General features: G+C 38.6%; 2 protein-coding genes and 1 pseudogene across 2 annotated transcripts; 2 read left to right on the top strand and 1 right to left on the bottom strand.

Moving 5' to 3' along the window:
• Positions 1-1,026: 1,026 nt before the first annotated feature.
• LOC100772900 (olfactory receptor 52N5) lies at positions 1,027-14,471 on the bottom strand. The gene is given in 4 exon segments (XM_027405025.1): positions 1,027-1,322; positions 1,325-1,951; positions 9,137-9,160; positions 14,435-14,471. Coding segments are annotated over 4 exon segments (984 nt in total).
• Positions 3,216-8,306, top strand: LOC113834603 (annotated as a pseudogene).
• Positions 14,472-16,645: 2,174 nt separating the features above from the next.
• LOC100770882 (olfactory receptor 52N2) lies at positions 16,646-17,626 on the top strand. Its single transcript, XM_027404979.1, has one exon. The coding sequence runs from the start codon at positions 16,646-16,648 to the stop codon at positions 17,624-17,626; it is 981 nt and encodes a 326-aa protein (XP_027260780.1).
• The last annotated feature ends 2,583 nt before the right edge of the window (positions 17,627-20,209 follow it).

Genomic DNA, 20,209 nt, shown 5'->3' with positions numbered 1-20,209 from the left:
CTAATCATAATTCCTTTCTACTTCCTATGCTTCTCTCTATCCATCCTCCTGACTCCCTCTTACTCTCTATGGATTTTTTTGTTTACTTCCTGTCAACTGGTTGCTTGCTCCACATCTTAACCTATGGTTGACTTTATTTAATCCTGTTTACAATATTCAAGCAGAAAGCTCTTGGTTTAAAGGTGTGTGCTAGAGCTGAGCCACACCACCACTAGAAACAAGTTTTTACAATAAATAATTCAATCTTGGGGATCATGGTGTGATGAAATATCATGCATATAAAGTATTCATTAATTTAGAAAATGAAAAGTATCAATAAATGAACAAATTCACCAGTAACTTTAACAATTAATTGGCCTGAAACTTGAATACCCATACCCTATCCGAAGTGGTTCTAACATTGTGACTCTTGAAACATTTATGCTTTGGAGTAAGGAACATGTGTCCTTTTAGGAACTTTAGTGACTTGGCAGCCTTTTGAAGAGAAGTAACATATTTCTTCAATTAACTAGTGTGCTGAATTTTATCTTCAGTATTTCCCAGGACAGAAGATTTTTAAAAAATCATTTAATTTATTTTGTATAGGGTAGTAACCAATATGGACAATAGATATAAGGAATCCTTCAAAAAGATACAGTTTATCTTAAATGAATCTTTTGGAGGGACGTTGTTGTAATTCTATACCAGTGAGTTGACTAAGACTGGAGGTGAAAAAGCATCATTCTATTTTCTATATCTGTGAGATACATGAGACTTAGTTGTAACAAATATATCTTTACTTAAAATTACCATATTGTACATGATAAACACAATCTTATCAGACAGGTAAAATAAATTACTTTTTAAAATTAGCAATGGAGAAAAATGATGGGGAAATCATTTAGCTCATAAAAAAACCCTCCTCAACATCCTTTAAATTGCATATTCTTGAAGAGGTAATGGGAAACACTCATGTTTTCCTCCTTGTTATAGTTTTATTCATCATCCCTCTATTAACTATCAAAAGGTCAAGAAATTTTTCTTTTGTCACCTTGAATTTTTTTCAGCCTGAAATAATTTAGTGATGCTATCTCTGATTTGTTTGGTCTTCATTCCATAAAGTTTGGGATTTAGAGTTGGGGGGAGAAGAAGATAAAGATTAGCTACAATGATGTGAAGAGAAGGGGGGATGGTGTGACCTCCAAAATGATGAGTAAAGAAAGTAAAGAAGGCTGGTACATAAGTGATAATGATGGCAGATATGTGGGCAGTGCAGGTGCTGAAGGCCTTCTGCCGAGCATCTGCTGAGGACAAGCTGACCACTGCATGGAGGATCATAGTTAGGACACAGATATACAACAAATGTCAAATACTCCAATCAGAAGTGCAACCATGAGACCATAGATGACATTGATTTTGATGCTAGCACATGGTAGCTTTACCACAGACATGTGGTCACAATATGTATGGGAGATGACATTGCTTTGGCAGAAGGGCAAACGTTTAACCAAGAATGGAAAAGGAATCATCAACAACACACCTCTCAAGAAGGTGGCAAGTCCAGCTTTGGCAATGACAGAGTTGGTAAGTATGGTAGCACAGTGTAGTGGGTAGCAAATGGCCACATAGCGGTCCAGGGCCATGAGCAGGAGCACTCCAGACTCCACGCCTGTGAATCTGTGCACAAAGAACATCTGAACCAGACAAGCAGTGAAGTTAATTTCCTTGAGTTTGAACCAGAAAATGAAGAGGGCATTGGGAAGAGTGGTTGTGCAGGTAAACAGATCAATGAGAGAAAGCATAGCCAGAAAGAAATACATTGGGTGATGTAAGGATTCCTCATAATAATTGAGGTACATGAGGCCAAGGTTGTCCACTAGGGAGATGATGTATATTGTACAGAGTGAAAGGGAGATCCATGTATGCAATGCTTCCAGACCAGGAATTCCATTAAGAATGAAAGACTGTGGAGCTGCATTATGAGTTGTTGGAAGCAAGCATAGCTAGCTCAATGGATACACACTATTGTTCCAGAAATCTCTATCTTGAGGAAAAAGAATTAAAATATAAATAATTGATTAATATCTTTCCAGATGAAAACTTAAAAGTATAATAAAGTTACATTTGTAAATCATATTAGCTATTTTGAATACTGGTGACATTTAAAGTACACACTTATTGAATAATACTAGTATTCTAGGTAACAATTTAACAGATTTTGAAACTATGTAAGTGCAATTTTAAAGTCAAAGTCATAGAATTATAATATTTTTTATCATTAAATTGAAGCACAAAGTGGGAAACTGAGATGTTTAATAAGGTTTACTCTCTCTGTGTGTGTCTCTCTCTGCATCTCTGTCTATTTCTCTCTCTCTCTCTCTCTCTCTCTCTCTCTCTCTTTCTCACTCTCACTCTCTCTCTCTCTCTCACACACACACACACACACACACACACACACACTCAGAATACTCCAGTTATAAGCTTCTATACTCCTGCAAATAATTCCTTACTCTAGACTTGTAACTAGCTTTAACTAAACACAGAGATTTATCAGTTGGATTTTTTCTTTTTTGACGTAAGTACATGAGATATCAGTAGATGAGAAAACCAAGGGAGTCAGTAGACATTGGAGGGAGACATGGGAGGTTACTGGGGGAATATGGTTAAAATACAAGTAAATTAGTACAATGAAATCTATTATATGTAACTTATATATGCTAATAAAATTATTATTTATGCAAGATACCAGTACTCATTAGTCTCTTATTGTTTAACCTGCCTTGAAATAGTACACAACTTCCAGTGGTAACTTATTACATGTGAAGATCAGGAATCTTTGGCATTAAGTTAATTTTGTGTGTCAGCCTGAAATGGGAAGATTATCATCATTTCTCTTACATAGCTTTGTCTTTGCATTGCAGTTCATTCTATATCAATAATGTGATTTACTGTGCATTATCTAAGAAGAGTTCATTATGAAAACACTATACTATCAAATCAATAACTAGTAAGGAGATTGGATAATTAGCAAATTAAAGCCCAGGAACTGATATGTTCATTCCCAAGTCTTACAAATAATTTAGAGTGGACAATATGAAGAGAAGACAATGCTTCTAAACTCATTTTACAAAAACCATCACCATCCTGATACCAAAAGTTGATAAACCTTCCAGAAAAAAGAGACGAGAAAAAGAAAGTAAAGAAAGGAATAAAGAGAAAGAAAGGAGAGGAAAACTATGGTCAGTATCTTTGATACAGCTAAGTGTAAAAAGTTTCTCAGCAAAATGCTAGTAAATTAAGCAGCACATTAAAAACATCACTTATTATGATCAAGTTGATTGAATAAGAGAAGACAGGTTTGTTCAACATACCATAAAAGTCAATAAATGCAATATGGCATTGCTATAGTAACTTCAACACATGGTTTTGGAATAAAAACAGTCACATGGCAAATGGAACAGAATAGGAACCCAGAAATACATCCATATCTTAGTAACCAAATTAATATTTCAATTGAAATAGAATCACATCACTTCCCCCCTTCCGTCACCCAGACACTCTAATATACTCATTCTCAATCCTCTTCCATGTCACTCACCATCAAGTTGACAGTATCTAATCTTTCTAAACTATATTTGATATATGTGTATATGCTTATATGTAGGTATACAAATGTATATAAATTCAATCTTCTAAGTCCATTTTTGCTTTGTGTTTCTGTTTCTGTTACATTTTGAAATGTAAATGGTTTTAAAGCTGACCATTCTGTTGGACAACCACTAAGGAGGCCCATCCCTGAAAGAGGCTAATTCCCCTTCTCCCGGGACTCAGTAGTTGCATGTAGTCCTTTGTCTAGGAACAGGACCTCCCAAAATGAATTTTTTAAAGGATGGCAACAGCATATAACTAAGAAAGCAAATTACCTTTAATAAATAGTACTGGGGCATGTTTATGTCTACATGCAGAGAATTGAATAAATCATATCTACATCTATTGCCAAATGCAAGATTAAATACAAGTGTATTGGAGACATTATGATGTCCAATTCTCTCCATACATCTTGGAGGACATATAAGTGTCATTCTTTAAAAGAGAACTAAGGGCTGTCAAGAGCATTGGGTGGGCTCCTCTCATTAGACACAGAATCTTTTTTTGGTTTGCCTACTAGTAGAGATTGACTTTGGCAAATCTTGTAATTTTTTCTCACCCAGACAACCTATGGGTTGCACTAATCAAAATTAAGCCAATGCCAGACTTGTGGGCTAACAGCCTTTGTGATTCACTCTCTTATTTGTTTAATTTATTATTAAATGAAACAGTACAGCATGTTAAAGCTCTGCACAGCCCTCTCTCCTTTTTTCACCCCTTTGGTAACAATAAGTATATTACCTGATCAAGGTACCTGAGCTCCAGGATCTCGTGGAAAGCCCAGAGACTGATGCTATGACTGGTGCCTCTGCTGGGTCCTCATCCCCCACTAGGCAGCCATTTGATGAAAAGTGTTTGCTGCACCCATGCTTGCCTCTGGCTGATGAAACACAAAACAGACCACTTGGTCCCAGGTCAGAAACATTTTTATCTTAGGAATTCAGGGAACAAAGTCACAAAACATAATCTTATGATTTATCTGACCTCTTCTTCCCCAGTCTACAGGAGAAGAACATCTGAATAAGCAGGTTCAAGAAGGGGATGTTTAGACTCTCTTATATGATTTCTGTTAAGCTGTGACTGTCATTTTGCACATAAATAGCATTTTTAGATCTAATATTGGTGGTTATACATGGTAAAGGGAAGTATCAGTTCTTTTGTATTATGGATAGCCATCTATTTACTATTCATTAATTATTATTTAAATTAATTGTGAACTTGATCACACTTTTATAATGAATCTACAACCTAATACTATCACAACTGTTTTAACTAACAAAGAGAATATATCCAACAGCTTCTCCAAGGACACAGAATTTTGTGATTTCTGTCACTCTCACAACTTCATTTCAATAGTGTTAGAAATCTAAACACTTCTACTAGGACAATTTATATTTACTCATCCCTTCATTGCTCTGTGAATTGTTTTAGTGAATTGTCCAAATCTGTTACTAATTGTTTTTTCTTGAGTGAGGAGAGTGTCTAATTTAAAAGTACACTCTGGCCAATTAAAGTTGTGCTGATTACAAGTTGTCTGATGTATTGAAGAAAAGGAAGGAAATAGTAAAGGGAGCCTAATGGTTAGAGAATAAGTGCCGACCCATTTATCCACTGCTTTTATGGATCTTGGTGAGTTTATTGTACAATCGTGCATGTCTATTTCTGGTACAAATGGTTGATAAAATGAATAAATAACTGCAGGTTTTGGTATATTATAAAAGACATGTTGAGAGCATCCCACCCTGAGATGAGACTCCCCATCTCACACAGTGCTGTATCTACTTTGAATGTGCCATGAACATCTTAATTTTCTCAGACTAACACTTCACAGATAGTATCCTGGAAAGGTAACTTCCTGATCTTTTGTTTCTTGTGATGACATAGGTAGATTGAAATGACACCCAGCTTTGTTGCATAATGAACATGGGATCTGATTCCCTGGACAGCAGAGATCAATCTTTACCTTAAATAAAGCTTCAGAGAAGGAGTCCAAGGCCTGCTCATGTCAACAATATGACTCAGATTATGTATGATGACAGAAGCTGGCTTCACCTTAACACTCTGTGTGGCCCAGCTGAGATTCCATGGGAAACTTACATAATCTTGTACCCTCTGAAGACCAAGTTTCTATGTAAAAAGGGTCAGCAGTCTCCAGGGACCACACAGCCTTATGGGAAATAGTGACAAAAGGTGCTGCATGTATGGGGAATTAAAAAAAATCCCTCTTTAATTGTAGCCAGCCCCTAAAGGAGAGATTTTCAGGAACTCCCATCCCATGGTGGGATTAGAAGTTAGAGATTCCTGTTTAAAATAATTAGAAAAAAATACATTCCATGGTGTGTGTGTGTGTGTGTGTGTGTGTGTGTGTGTGTGTGTGTGTGTGTGAAAGTCTGTTTCATTTTGGCAATTTTTGTTTTGTTGTTTGTTTTAATTTTTGTTCTTTTACGCTTGTTTGTTTTTAATTTTGAGGGAGGAAAATACATGAAATTGGGTGAGTAGGGAGGTAGGAAAGTTCTTTGAGGAGTTGAGGGAAGCATGGTCAAATTTTTTTTTGTATGACCAACTAACAATCTAAGCAATAGAGGAGAGGCTACCTTAAATGCCCTCCCCTTATAATGAGATTGATGACTGACTTATATGCCCTCCTATAGCCTTCACCCAGCAGCTGGTGGAAGTGGAAGCAGTCACCCACAGCTAAACACTGAACTGAATTGGAAACCAGTTGCAGAGAAAGAGGAGAGATGGGCAAAGGGGTCAAGACCAGGCTGGTAAAACCCAAAGAAACAGCTGACCTGAACAAGGGGGAGCTCTTGGCCTGCATACTGATCACTGGGAAACCAGTATGGGACTGATTCAGACCCTATGCATGTGGGTATCAGTGAGGAGACCTCAGAATCTATGGGACCTCTTGTAGTAGATCAGTACTTATCCCTAGAATAGGAATGGACTTTGAGGGTTCATTGCACATAGAGGGATACTCTCTGAGCCTAAACACATGGGGGAGGGCCCAAAGAATATGACAGACTGGGAAGACCCCCCCTATGGAAGGCCTCACCCTCCCTGGGGAGCAGAAAGGGTATGGGATAGGTAGGGTGTTAGATGGGGGGGTGGGAGGGGAGGAGGGGAGGGAGAGGGAACTGGGATTGACATGTAAAACAATTTTGCTTATAAAATAAAAGAATGTATGATTTGTTAAAATGAAATTTAATATAAGGTTATCAATGAAAGACCCGCTCGGAATGCTTCTGCATGCCCCCTGCCCCTCTGTCTTCCCCGCCTGTGCCGGTGCTGGGTGTTCTCTCTGGAGCAGGCGGGAGGAGCAGTTGACTGAGGGCAGCGCGGCGGGGACTGAGCAGGGCCAGGGTTCGGCCAGGGGCTGGAGAATGCAGCGCGGGCAGGCGCCTGGAAGGGGAACTTGAGCTGGGAGAGCAGCGGTGCTGCTTGTCCAGGAGCTGCGAGCGGGGAGCCGCCTCCAAGGCCAAGGACACGGGGGCCGCGGAGCTGCCGGGGCCTCCCAAGCCTTCACCCCGGCAGGGCTCGCGCCCCCGGCCCGCCCCGCCTGGCACCGCGCCTCGGGGCTGGGGCCGAGCAACGAGCACCAGGTGGGCCGGCCCGAGGGCGAGAGCACCAGTTAGGCCGGCCCGGGGCCCCGCCCCCACACCCCCACCCTCCGTCCCAAGGTCAGCTATCCGGACTCGGAGGGAATTGAATCTGTTGTACCAGACACCAGACCTTGAGAATATGCTGATCTGGAATGGCTCTGTGTCTCATTTGAACCATCCAATAGAAATGATTCTGTATTTCGCCTCATTTGAAAGACTCTGTGTTTCACCTCATTTGAATGACTCTATACTTTGCCTCATTTGAATAACCCTGTATAGCGCCTCATTTACATTGACCAATGGGAATAGCTCTGTACAATGCCTCATTAGAATTATCCAATAGAATCCCTGCTTCTAGCTTGCGCCTTTTTCCCTATATAAGGACCCCTTTCCCTTGGCTCAGCGCGCTTAGCCACACAGAAGCTAAGTCGCCCGGGTACCCGTATTTTCAATAAAGCCTCTTGCTTTTGCATCCAAGTCCGTGGTCTCGCTGATTCCTGGGTGTGGGTCTCCTTCTACGAAAGTAACTCTTCGGGGGTCTTTCAATCAATGTATGTGATTTCATGGAAGACTACTTATTAGTGTGAATTCTAAAATAGTAGGGGGTCATTGGTTAAAAGAAAAGAAACATTGGACAGATATTTTGCCTCCATGGTGGCCTCTCTCCATCCATAGATACACTGGATCATATAAGAGCCCTGGATCGTTTACAAGAAGTTCCACATGAGGGCCCAATGTGTGATCTCTTATGGTCAGATCCAGATGACAGTGGAGGATGGGGCATTTCACCACGTGGTGCTGGCAACACCTTTGGACAAGATATTTCTGAAACATTTAACCATGCCAACGGTCTCACACTGGTGTCTCGAGCTCACCAGCTTGTGATGGAAGGACATGATTGGAGCCATGATTGGAATGTGGTTACCATTTTTAGTGCGCCCAATTACTGCTACCACTGTGGGAACCAGGCTGCTATCATGGAATTAGATGACACTTTAAAATATTCTTCAGTTTGACCCAGCACCTTGTCATGGAGAGCCTCATGTGACCCGGCATACCCCAGACTACTTCCTGTAAATTCTTCCCCAGGACTTTTCTTTGTATGTGGAAGTATACCTGATATATATATATATATATATATATATATATATATATATACAATCTGTGTGTTTCTGTAACAAATTGTGATATGTCTTGACATTAAACTACATCATGGACCAAACATGCCATACTAATGATGTTTAGCACAATTTGAGACTGAACTTACTACACTGTGTTCTAGATCAGTCTGCCTGCTGTGTTGTAGGAACCATTCTTCTTGGCTGGTTAAGCAAAAAGGGGTCACTGACTGTTTCATCTCCTTTGCACTTGGAAATTTAGTTACAGTGTTTAACTGGCATGGATTAATAGAGTCAGAGTTTTATTTTTAAGATTTCACAACCTGACTTCCACTTAATTCATTACCTTGTATTTTATTGAAATATGTAACTAACTGAAGAAGAGATTCTTGGGAGTATGTTGTCATAACATTAAAAAGATTTCCTTTCATTTAAACTAAGTTACTGTTTGATGTTGATCTGCATTATTTCTGTATATTTGTCATGACAGTGCTTGCACCCTATTTGGTGTACTGAACAAATAAACTTTCAAATTTAAACAAAAAGAAAAGAAACATTAATAAAGATATTTTAAATAACATGTATTTCTATACATGCTTTTGACAATTTGTATATCTTTATATCTATTAATGTCTATTTTTTTTACTAATTATTATCACCATAGTTCTTGGGTTTCCTTTTGTCATGGAGGGGTATCTCTGAACAAAATAGGCAGAAGTCCTGGGATTTTTCTCTTTTGTGTTTCTTTTTCTTTTTTAAAACTTTTTACTGAAGGTCAGCATACAACACTAATTGCTGTGGAATACAGAAAAGCTATGAAGGGTTATTGTGCTAAGATGGCTAGGGATAGTTGAGAATTGCAAGTTTACCTTATGATATAATTTTAACTAATTCTTTAACTTTAAATTTTATTTTTTATTTATATTGATGTGTGTCTTTGTGACTACAGGCAACTATGGAGGCAACAAGAAAGTGTATGGTCTCCAGGAACTGTAGTTTCAAGCAGTTGTGAAGTACCCAACATGGGTGCTAGGAATCAAACTCTGGTCTTGTGTGAGATAAGCAAACCCTCTTAACTCCTGAGCTATCCTAAGCTCCTCCTTAACTTTTTTGGTTTTCCATGATTTTTATCTTCGATTGGTCTGATGTGTAATATCCAGACTTAGCAAACTAAATCAGGGTGAGTCACTTAATAGATGCAAGTAGTGTGTAGATACTCACCGTGATTCAATGGAATACAACCCAGTGGACATAAGAGAACACTTAGAGGAAGGCAGATTATGTGAGAAGCTAAGATCACTGAGACTACTTGAACAGAGCCCATAATTTGTACATTAATTGAAAGGGAAAAACATCAAGCACTAACTACCTTAGGACTACGAGTAAGCATGTGTCAATAGAGTTTACAATATAGAAAAGAGCCAAGTCAGGACTAGAAATTAAGTTTAAGAACAGCCTTCTGATTTAGTCATTGGTCATAGGGGAGTGTATTAGGACAAAAGAAATTAGGCTATGTTAAAATAAAATTTGTCTATATTTATTATTTTTTCATTTTACTTATTCTTCTATCATACAATACATTCCAACTACAGCCTCCCTTCCCTCCACTTCTCTCAGCTACCCTCTTCTTTTTTTTTTCAAATACATCCTTTTAATGACTGTGTTTTTCATTACAAAACTAATTTAGGCCCATTCTTCATAGCTAAAACTACATAGAAAAGATAAAAATTCCTTTAGTCACACAAATTAATATTTTTTGATGCACAGGTATAGACCAAAATTGGTAAAGAAAATCCAGCTGACACAACGTGACTGTGTGCTAATGTGACAAATGCTCTTGAGTGTCTTCTCAGTCAGCGGTGCTTTTAAAAAATATTTTATTGTTCAAATTAGCAACAAGCTTGCTTCAGATGTCAATCCCTTCTTCTTTTGCCTCCCCTCCCTCCCAACATCCTACCTGCCCCTAGCCACCCCTCCTCTTCTTGTCCCTCACATCCACTGCTCCTTCATTTCCCTTCCAAAAAAGCAGATCTTCTAGGGATATAAACCAAACACAGCATAACAAAATGCAATAAGACAAGGCTCAAACCCTCATATAAAAGCTGCATGAGGCAACCCACTAGGAGGAAAATGGTTCCAAGAGGAGGCAAAAAAGTCAGAGACACCCGTACTCCCATTGTTAGGTGTCTCACAAAGACCCCAAACTAAATAACCAAACATATATGCAGAAGACCTAGTGCAAATCCATACAGACTCTGATTGCCTATGAACTCCTATGAGCCCTGGTTAGTTGAGTCTGTGGGACACATTGTCCTGGTGTCCTTGGGCCTTTTGGCTCCAACAGTCCTTCCTATCATTCTTCTATAAGCTCACTGAGCTCCAAGAGGAGGGAGCTGCTGGAAATATCCAATTTGGGCTCTCTCTCTCTGCCTAATGTTTGGCTGTGGATCTCTGTATCTGCTCCCATCAGCTGCTAGAGGAATTCTCTCTGATGATGATTGGGCTAGGCAGCAATCTGTGAGTATAACAGAATAGCATTAGGATTCATTTCACTGACGTTTTTGCCAATTGTGTTAGGTTCTACCCTAGGTCTCTGACCCATCCAGCATCCAGACCCTGGCCATCCAGGCAGTATCATGCATGGGCTCCCTGTTGTGGCTTGGGCCTCAAGTTAGAACAGTTATTTGTTGTTCACTTCCACAAGCTCTCAGCCACCATTGCCCCAGAACATCTTGTAGGCAGGACAGTTTATGGGTCAATGGTTTTGTGGCTGGGTTGGCTAGTTAGGTTGGATGTATTTACTATCTGAAATGACAAAATCATTTAAATTTGTTTTCCAAATCCCTTCAGTATCAATCTTTGCACAAGGAAATGTTTAAGAGAAAATCTAACCAATGAAGTATATGAAAGTATATATAGCACTGATTGCCAAGTTCAAAAGAGCAAGTATGTGTGTTTATGCAAACATGCATTTTCTATACATATTAAATAATTGATAAACTCAGAATAAATATAAACTAAATAGAACACACCACAGTGTAACTTTTTACAAAATATATGAATCTGTGTCTGACCTTCTCTGTCTCTGGCTTTTTCAAAATTTTTGTAAACTATGAGTACATATAAGTGTCTGTGTATATTAATGTATATACATTTGCATGTGTGTACAATAGATGATAAAAGTGGTAATATTAACCTGGGATCAAATAAATGAAATGAAAAACATTTATATGACTATCAAAGCTATTGTTCATAAGATATATGTAGAAGAACACATAAAACATCAGTATCATTTTTTTTTCGGGACAGGGTTTCTCTGTGTAGCTTTGGAGCCTATCCTGGTACTCGCTCTGGAGACCAGGCTGGCCTCGAACTCACAGAGATCTGCCTGCCTCTGCCTCCCGAGTGCTGGGATTAAAGGCATGTGCCCCCAACGCCCAGCCATTTTTCTTATTTTTATTTAAATTTTTATACAATATATTTTAGTCAATTTTTTCCTTCCTGAAACTCATCCTAGGTACTTAGAACCACCTCCCTTCCCCAAACAAACAAACAAACAAATGACAACAATCAAAACAAAACCTCAATAAGACAAAAATACCTAAACCAAAACAATAAAAATTATGTAGTTAGTTTTATGTTTACCATCTACTCCTGGGCATGGGACCTGCCTACCCTTGAGTGTCGTTACTATATCTAGTAACAAAAAATGGAGAAAATTGGTTTTCCCTTTCTCTGTGGGTGTCAATAGCATCTTGGTTAGGGATGGGAGTAAATGTTCTGTTCCTCTTCTTAATGCTGGGATTTGATTTGGTTTGAACCTGGGCAGGTCTTGTGTGTGTGCTGTCCCTAAAGGCCTTTTGAAAAACTATGATATTATTTTCCTTTAGTCTCACCAGTGTTTAAAGAACTATAAGTGCAGAAATTATCACAAGAATCCCAAAGGTTCTATTCTTTTCTCTGGGTCTCTTGGGAGAGTGAACTGAAAAGACCCAATCATGCACACAAACTCAAAATTATGCATTCCTCAAAAGTCCAGCTGTGCTGCCTGCAAGTAGAACCTGACTGTTGGAGAACCTCTGATGCTCAGTCATGAACAGTAATCTTGTCTTTGTTGACACTAAGGTGAGTTGGGATGACTTCCAAAAACTCTTTCTTTGGAAAATTAAAAGAGATGTAGTGATTGGGCTGGAGTTGTTGATAGTACAATTATATATAACTATTCATTGGAAGAATAAAAAGAAGTATGACCTTCCTAAACTATGACACAGATTTTAATCTACTTGTAATTTCACAGAGAGAGTGAAGTTCTGGCAGTTTTAGGTTCCTATAGGAGGAAAGTGTTTTCACTAACTAGTAGACAATTAGGCTCAGGATTGCTTCTAGTGGAATGGCCTGGGCAGAGAAATGGGAATCTGCCCAAGATTAGAAAACCAGAGAGTAGAAGGTGTTGGGAAGACTTGGTAGGAGAAGACCTCCTATAGAAGTCTCTCACACAACCAGGCATCACATAGCATCTGTGTGAACTGGTAAGGACATGAAAACCTGGCCATCTCACAGACAGGCTCCCTCAATGAGGGTTCCTCAATGAATGAATGACTCTCTCTAACTTCATGTGTTTGCTTAGTCTCTCTCCCTTAAAATACAATCAAAAACAGGAGATTTTCCTATCTTGCATGTGAGCATGTGGTTCTTCCAATCTCATGAGCTTGCACAGCTGTTTCTCAGCATTAGGCTCTATCCACTACAGTGACAGAAATCAATGAGCTTTCAAGTGGAAACTTATACTTTGCTATCACTTTGCTTTTGTGAGCTAAAGTAATTTTGAGTCCCCTGCACCTACATTCCCTGACTTATACAACAGTACAGTGAGGATAATATTTATCTATACTATCTAGAATGGAATAAAGGAATCAGTCTACCTAGAATACTAACACACAGAACATAAGGGATTTATCTACTTGGTTGATTAATGCAACCTGAGAAATGAGAATGCTTTAAAGAATGTTGAAGATGATAAACAATTAAAACATTTCTTATAACATGATGTTGATTATTGTAACAGATTATTTGCATTGTGACTGTATTCCAGGAACTGGCTGGAGGAGTTTTTCTCATCTAGCTATTGTAACATGTCTACAGCACAGAGCAGAACTTTTAAAACATTTTCCATTTATGACTCCCTTTCTCTTGGGAAGTTTTTATATAATCACAAGTTCACAGGATTGTAAAATAAAAATAAAAATACAAACCAAATACTTTAAAATAAATCAGAATGAAATTTATTTTAAACTAGATATGATATGATATGAATATAATTTTACCACTTATTAAAGACAAAAGAAAATTTGTACTAAGGAGGTATATTGGTTATTTATTTTCTTACTGTGGGACATAGAGCATCTTCTGCATGTTTTTTGAAGTTCATGAATTTTTTTTATAATTGCCAAGACTGATAAAGTTGCTTCAGAAAACTATGTAGCACAAAACAGAAATGGGTTGTTCATGATGATTTTAGAAACTGATAGAAATTCAGTTCAAATCATTTAATGATTTTCTTAATGAAACTGAAGTCAGTAATCTAAATAACAATATTTAAATTCAAACATTATAATACAATACAATACAAAGAGATACTAAATTGATGCATGCTGAGTAATGATGGCAGTAAAACATAAAAAAATCTTTGTTTTTGTAATTAAACTATTATTTTTCTATGAAAGCCAAAAGACCTTAAATGAACAATTAAGAACACTACAATCCATAACAAGAAGTATTATTGAATCTGAGTCAAGATGACTCGGGTAATGTTATTATTGAATGGAGTGAGGGCTCACATGGTACAAAGTGTGCACATTGTGTCCAGAACCAAGGCTACATACAGTGAAGTAGCCCAATGCAGCATAGGTGAGCACTGCTATAAATACATCAGATTCATTAGGTTTGACTGTCAACTTATAATTGGAAGTTATACATTCTGAAAACTTAATCTTGGACAGGTTTTCTGTGATCCTCACATTCACATACAGTTACAACCAACATAAGAAGCCATGGCATATAATGCTGCCATTACTCTTTGAGCCTTACCATTATTCAAGGAAAGCTTGTGATTTTTCTCTTCCATACTTCCATAATCAACTTAAGAGATAAGGTTTAATTCAGACTCTTGGTTCCGACATTCTTATACCAAATAGTCTGCTACTGAATTTTCAGAGATGGACACTTAACAAATTGCTTTCCATTCTTTTGCATACATTATAGTACTATAAACAGTCCACCTGATAGAAGATCATTGCAGTTCACTGAAACTTGAAGCAGGAAATTCTACATATGCATTTTCTTTGACTGAACTATCCATCTCTTCTATCTTGTCTTCAAGTATTGAATTCTCTATTTCACATTTTTTTCCATCTGTTGGTGAAGCTTATCTCTGAGGTTTTGACTTGATATCTTGAGTTTTTATTTCCAGCTTTACTTCAGTTTTGGTTTTCTATGGTGGTTCTATTTCTTTCTTCTTTCATATCCTAAAGTTTTTTCATTATTCTAGTCAATTATGTGTGTTTTCATTATCTTCATTAAAACATTTATTGATATCCACTCAAAGGGCCTTGAACATTCTCATATTACTATTTTGAAGTCCTTGCCTTATGCTCAGAGAAATTGCTTTTCTTGGACCCTGTTACCATAGGTTTCTGGCTTATGGAGGGAGACACATTGTCTTTTTTGTTTTTGCATTGGGACATAGACATCTGGAGTTATGATGTGTAATGTGTATCTTGGTGTAGATATCTGGTTTTGTTGGGTGGTATTTGGTTGGGTGGGTGTTCTGTACTTAGGTAGCTGTTGCCCTCTTTGGATCCTACCCAAGTGTGGCAGTGGGGATTTCCCTGGTAGAGAGTGGCTCTGGGTCCCCAATAAGTGTGGCAGATGAGGAGTCCCTAGTACAGAGATGATCTGTGAACTGGTGAGAATCACAAAGGAATGGAGATGAGCTAGAATGAAAAGCTGAGAGTGGCAGTGAGAAAGAACTAAGGGACACTGGAGACCTACACCAATAGGCAGGATCTCCAGGGGATGGGAATGGGCTGGGAGCAGAGGATCAGGTAGGCAGACTGCAGCAGGATTCGAGGCAAGTGTGGAGAGAGAGCTGAATGGAGAACAGGAAGGACAATAAAGGTCACCTACCTGTGTCTAGTGTGTCCACTGGTGGTCCCTGGTAAAGAGAACTTCTGCAAGTCTGCAAGAGTCCTACAGGAATGGAGATGAGCTAGAAGGAAAGGCTGATGCATATACTAATGAAATGGAAAATACAACTGACTAATTTGTCTGTGATTTATTGAATGTCCTTTTTTATAGCACTGATATTTGGGACATAGTGACGGTTTCTTTGGTAGTTTATCAGTTTTAATTTATAAGTCAGCAATTCAGACCAGTAGTTCATGTTTCTCCGTGTATCCTGGCCTCTTTCTTCTGGTATTGTGGCTTGGATGCACTCTGACTTCTGGCTGTGTTGGAAGAAGAAGAGACAACTGAGGCAGCGTTCCAAAAAGAGCAATTCTCCCACGGAAATTCTAGCAGCTACTTGCTTGGTCTTCTCATTGTAAGGATCTAAAAATGAGATGTCCCCTCAAATTCATTATAGATTACAATGTTTTGCCTAGATAATGAGAAATATATATTCAATCTTGAAGATGTTAATTAGCATTTCTTTCAAAAGTTAAACTTCAATTCCTTCTTATAATGAATTCTTCAAAACCTCACACTATTAGTTCCCTGGTAAAACCACAATAAGTCTGGAATCTGAGCAGGATGGAAAAAAAATTACTTAATTGACTTATGTCAGTCAAGGGAAAACTCATCTGACAAGGTGCTCTAAATTGAGATTGATCTAACAATACAGGTAGCAACAGAAATAGTGATTGATGTTGGTATTTATTCAATAGTCACTATACACAATCCTTAGCACAATATTTTAAATGGTCCTGTTGGAAAATCCAAGCAACACTGTTAGCACAGTGCAATCATAATCTCAGTGCAAGCAGATAATTTTGGGGAGTGGGTGACTGAGTGACTTGCCATTGTCACATGTTTTGTGATGTTAACAAATAGGATATGAAGCTAGAAGAATGATTACAAGGAAGTTTAGTCACTTCTAGTTTCAGATATCACAAGGAAATCATCTTAGTGATATTCTTTTGCATTTATTTCCCTAATCCTATACTTACTTTTGGTTTGTATTCTGTCCCAGAACACTGACACTGTTAAAAAATGTAAAATGTTCTCATCCTGCCGGCCATCATGTCTGGAGCCAACAGCTCCAGCTTGACCCCAGAATTCTTTGTTCTGAATGGTATTCCTGGGCTGGAAGATGCACATGTCTGGATCTCTCTGCCATTCTGCTTCATGTACATGATTGCTGTTGTGGGGAACTGTGGGCTTATGTATCTTATCGGCCATGAGGAGGCTCTGCATCGGCCCATGTACTACTTTCTAACCCTGCTCTCCTTCACTGATATAACCTTGTGTACTACCACTGTACCCAATACACTGTGTATATTCTGGTTCAACCTCAAGAAGATTGGATTTAAAGCCTGCTTGGCCCAGATGTTCTTTGTGCACACCTTCACAGCTACAGAGTCTGGTATGTTAATGCTCATGGCCCTTGATCGCTATGTGGCCATCTGCTACCCTTTACGCTATGGGACCATCCTGACCAACCCTGTGATTGCCAAGGCTAGTCTTGCTACATTCTTGAGGAGTGTGGCATTCATCCTCCCTTTCACTTTCCTCACCAAGCGCCTGCCTTATTGCCGAGGCAACACCATCCCTCATGCCTATTGTGACCACATGTCTGTGGCCAAGATATCCTGTGGCAATGTCAAGGTCAATGCAATATATGGTCTCTTAGTTGCTCTTGTGGTTTGTGCATTTGACATATTCTGTATCACTGTGTCATACACAATGATATTGAGAGCAGTCATGAACCTGTCCTCTGCAGATGCTCGTCACAAAGCCTTTAGCACCTGTACATCTCACATCTGTGCTATTGTGATCACTTATGTGCCTGCCTTTTTTAATTTCTTCACTCACCGTTTTGGAGGACACACTATTCCCCATCACATCCATATCATAGTGGCCAACCTCTACCTGCTACTGCCTGCTACCATGAACCCAATTGTTTATGGAGTCAAGACCAAGCAGATTCGGGAAAGTGTAATCAAATTTTTCAGTGGAGACAAGAGTGGCATTACTGAAATAAAAGGATTACAAAACAAGTAAATTTCTTGAAGTGTGAAAAATATTGAATAAATTCATAAAATACACAGGTGAATGGTGCTAATTTATCTAGTGTGTCCATTTCAATTGATTGAGGTATGTAGAAAACAGTGCAGAAGAAATTCATAACAAATGTGAATAAGATGGTTTTAAGTCAATCTTATTTGTAAATTTTCCAAAATCTTTGCAATTTTAAGCTGTAACATTTTCCCTGAGGAAAAAGCATTGCAGAAAAAATAATTCAACAGATAGTGTATTTGTGTATTGTAGAGTTTATTTTTCATAGTTTCTATAGTCTCATGTTTGCATCATTTTTGAAGAGGAAGATATCATAGTACGGTACAGACATACATCCTGTTCACTCATGGCAACTTATTATTGCTATGACAACAACTGGGCCAGTGTCATACATATCTTCCAACTTCTAATTTTGATACACTGGAAATCTACCATTTGAATTGCTAATTTTATTAAATGAAGTGTATATTTCATACACAAAAATGTTTTTGAGTTCTTTTTCTCTGTGTTATCACTCTGGAAGCTGTATTTAAAGTAGGTCTAAAACATACTTTGTTATGTTATAGGATAAGCAGGGGAAATACTATTAGTAAATTTGTAAGTTTAAGCCGGGCGGTGGTGGCGCACGCCTTTAGTCCCAGCACTCGGGAGGCAGAGGCAAGTGAATCTCTGTGAGTTCGAGACCAGCCTGGTCTACAAGAGCTAGTTCCAGGACAGGACTCCAAAGCTACAGAGAAACCCTGTCTCAAAAAAGCAAAAAAAACAAAAATGTAAGTTTATTCATCTATTCACTGATTCTCTATGAGAAACCCACTTCATATCCTTGGATCTCAGGGTATCAATGTAGATCTTTACTGTGGAAATCACCAGAAGAAGCATGTACTTAAAGAAAAGAAAAAAAGACAAGGGTGAGTGTTAAAATGGACACCATACGGAGGAACCCAAGCCTTAGTAGGAAAGAGGGAAATGTTCTGAAAAATTTAGATTCAGTGGGTACCAGGGATTAAAATCCCCCTTTTCCCTCAATCTCTAGAGACTGGACTTTGACCACTTAGTTACTCTTTCTAAATTTAATCCTCATGTTTTCCAGCTGTCCAAATAGTTCTTCTCACAAAGAGGAATCTGGCCAACTCTGTTGTCCTCCACAGCACATAGTATGGTTTCTTATAGACACTAGCAACTTCAATAGCTGTGCTATTGTTGTGAGCAGCTAGCTTCAATTCTGATTCATTCTGCACATTATAGTATGAGGAGAAATCTTCTATGTACCAAAAAAGTAGATGATTTTTTTTCCTATGGAGAAACTTGCATTAACTGGTCACACATATGTTATCAATGTTGGCCACCGAGTTTTTCTGAGTATGTCCCATGTGACCGACTCCATGTTAGACACAGAAAACAAGTGATTCATAAATTATAGTCAATTCCTAGTTAATAGAGGATAGAAAAGGTAAAGAAATGACTATGGTAAAACAAAAACACACTAATTGTACCTCGGAGATTATTGCAGAACTCAAGACTATCATTTATTGATTTCAGAGGTGAGTAAAGACTTTACTGGGAAAGAAAGCTATGAGGCAAATCATGACTGTGTGCAAATGTTTAAGAAGCAGCAGATGGGAATTAATTGTCAAAATAAACAATGTCCAAGCAAAGACAATGGCTAAGTAATGAGCATCAGGACTTCATATCCACAAGTAGAAAGGAGGAGGAACAAAAGATGTGGCCAGAATTGTAGTTAGACTGAATAGGGAAGAACCTTGGGTATTGTCTTAGTGTTTTATTGCTGTGAAGAGACACCATGACACAACTCTTAGAAAGGAAAACATATAATTGGGGCTTGCTGTTTTTAACAAAATCTCAATTGTTCAATTTTACCAATAAAGACTCAGGAGCTAGATGCCCAGGTCAAAGCCAGAGAAAGCATCCAGCTGACCTTTCTTCTCTCTGCTCACATCCCAGAAGCCTCCCCTCTCTTCTCCTGCCCTGTCCCCAAAACTCCTCAAACTAAAATGTCCCTCCCTTCTACTTCCTGTGTGTCTCTATATCCATCCTCCTGACTTGCTCTAACTCTCTGTTTTGTTTTGTTTTGTTTCAATAATCCTTTATTCACTTCATGTCAACTGGTTGCTTGCTCTGATTCCTGACCTAAGGTTGACTTTATTTAATCCTGTTTACAACACTCAAGCAGAAAAATCTTGGATTAAAGGTGTGTTCTAGGGCTGAGCCACACCACAATTAGAAACTATTTTTTTTCAGTAAATAAGGCAATTTTGAGTTTCACTGTGTGATCAAATATCCTGCAACAAGGGTGGCTTACAGTTCATCGGTTCAGTCCATTGTCATCATGGCAGAAGCATGGCAGCATGCAGGCAGGCATGGTGCTGGAGAGTAGCTGAGAGTTCTACATCTGGATTGGCAGACAGCAAGAAAAGAATAACACTGGGCCTGACTTGAGCTTCTGAAACCCCAAAGCCCACCCCCAAGTGACACACTTCCTCCAACAAGGCCACACCTACTCCAAAAAGGCCACACTTCAATAACGCCATTCTGCATGAGTCTGTACGG

This window comes from Cricetulus griseus, chromosome 3, assembly GCF_003668045.3.
Source record: "Cricetulus griseus strain 17A/GY chromosome 3, alternate assembly CriGri-PICRH-1.0, whole genome shotgun sequence".
Classification (NCBI taxonomy): domain Eukaryota; kingdom Metazoa; phylum Chordata; class Mammalia; order Rodentia; family Cricetidae; genus Cricetulus; species Cricetulus griseus.
Note: the sequence above shows the minus strand (reverse complement) of the source record. Positions and strands in the feature narration are given on the sequence as shown.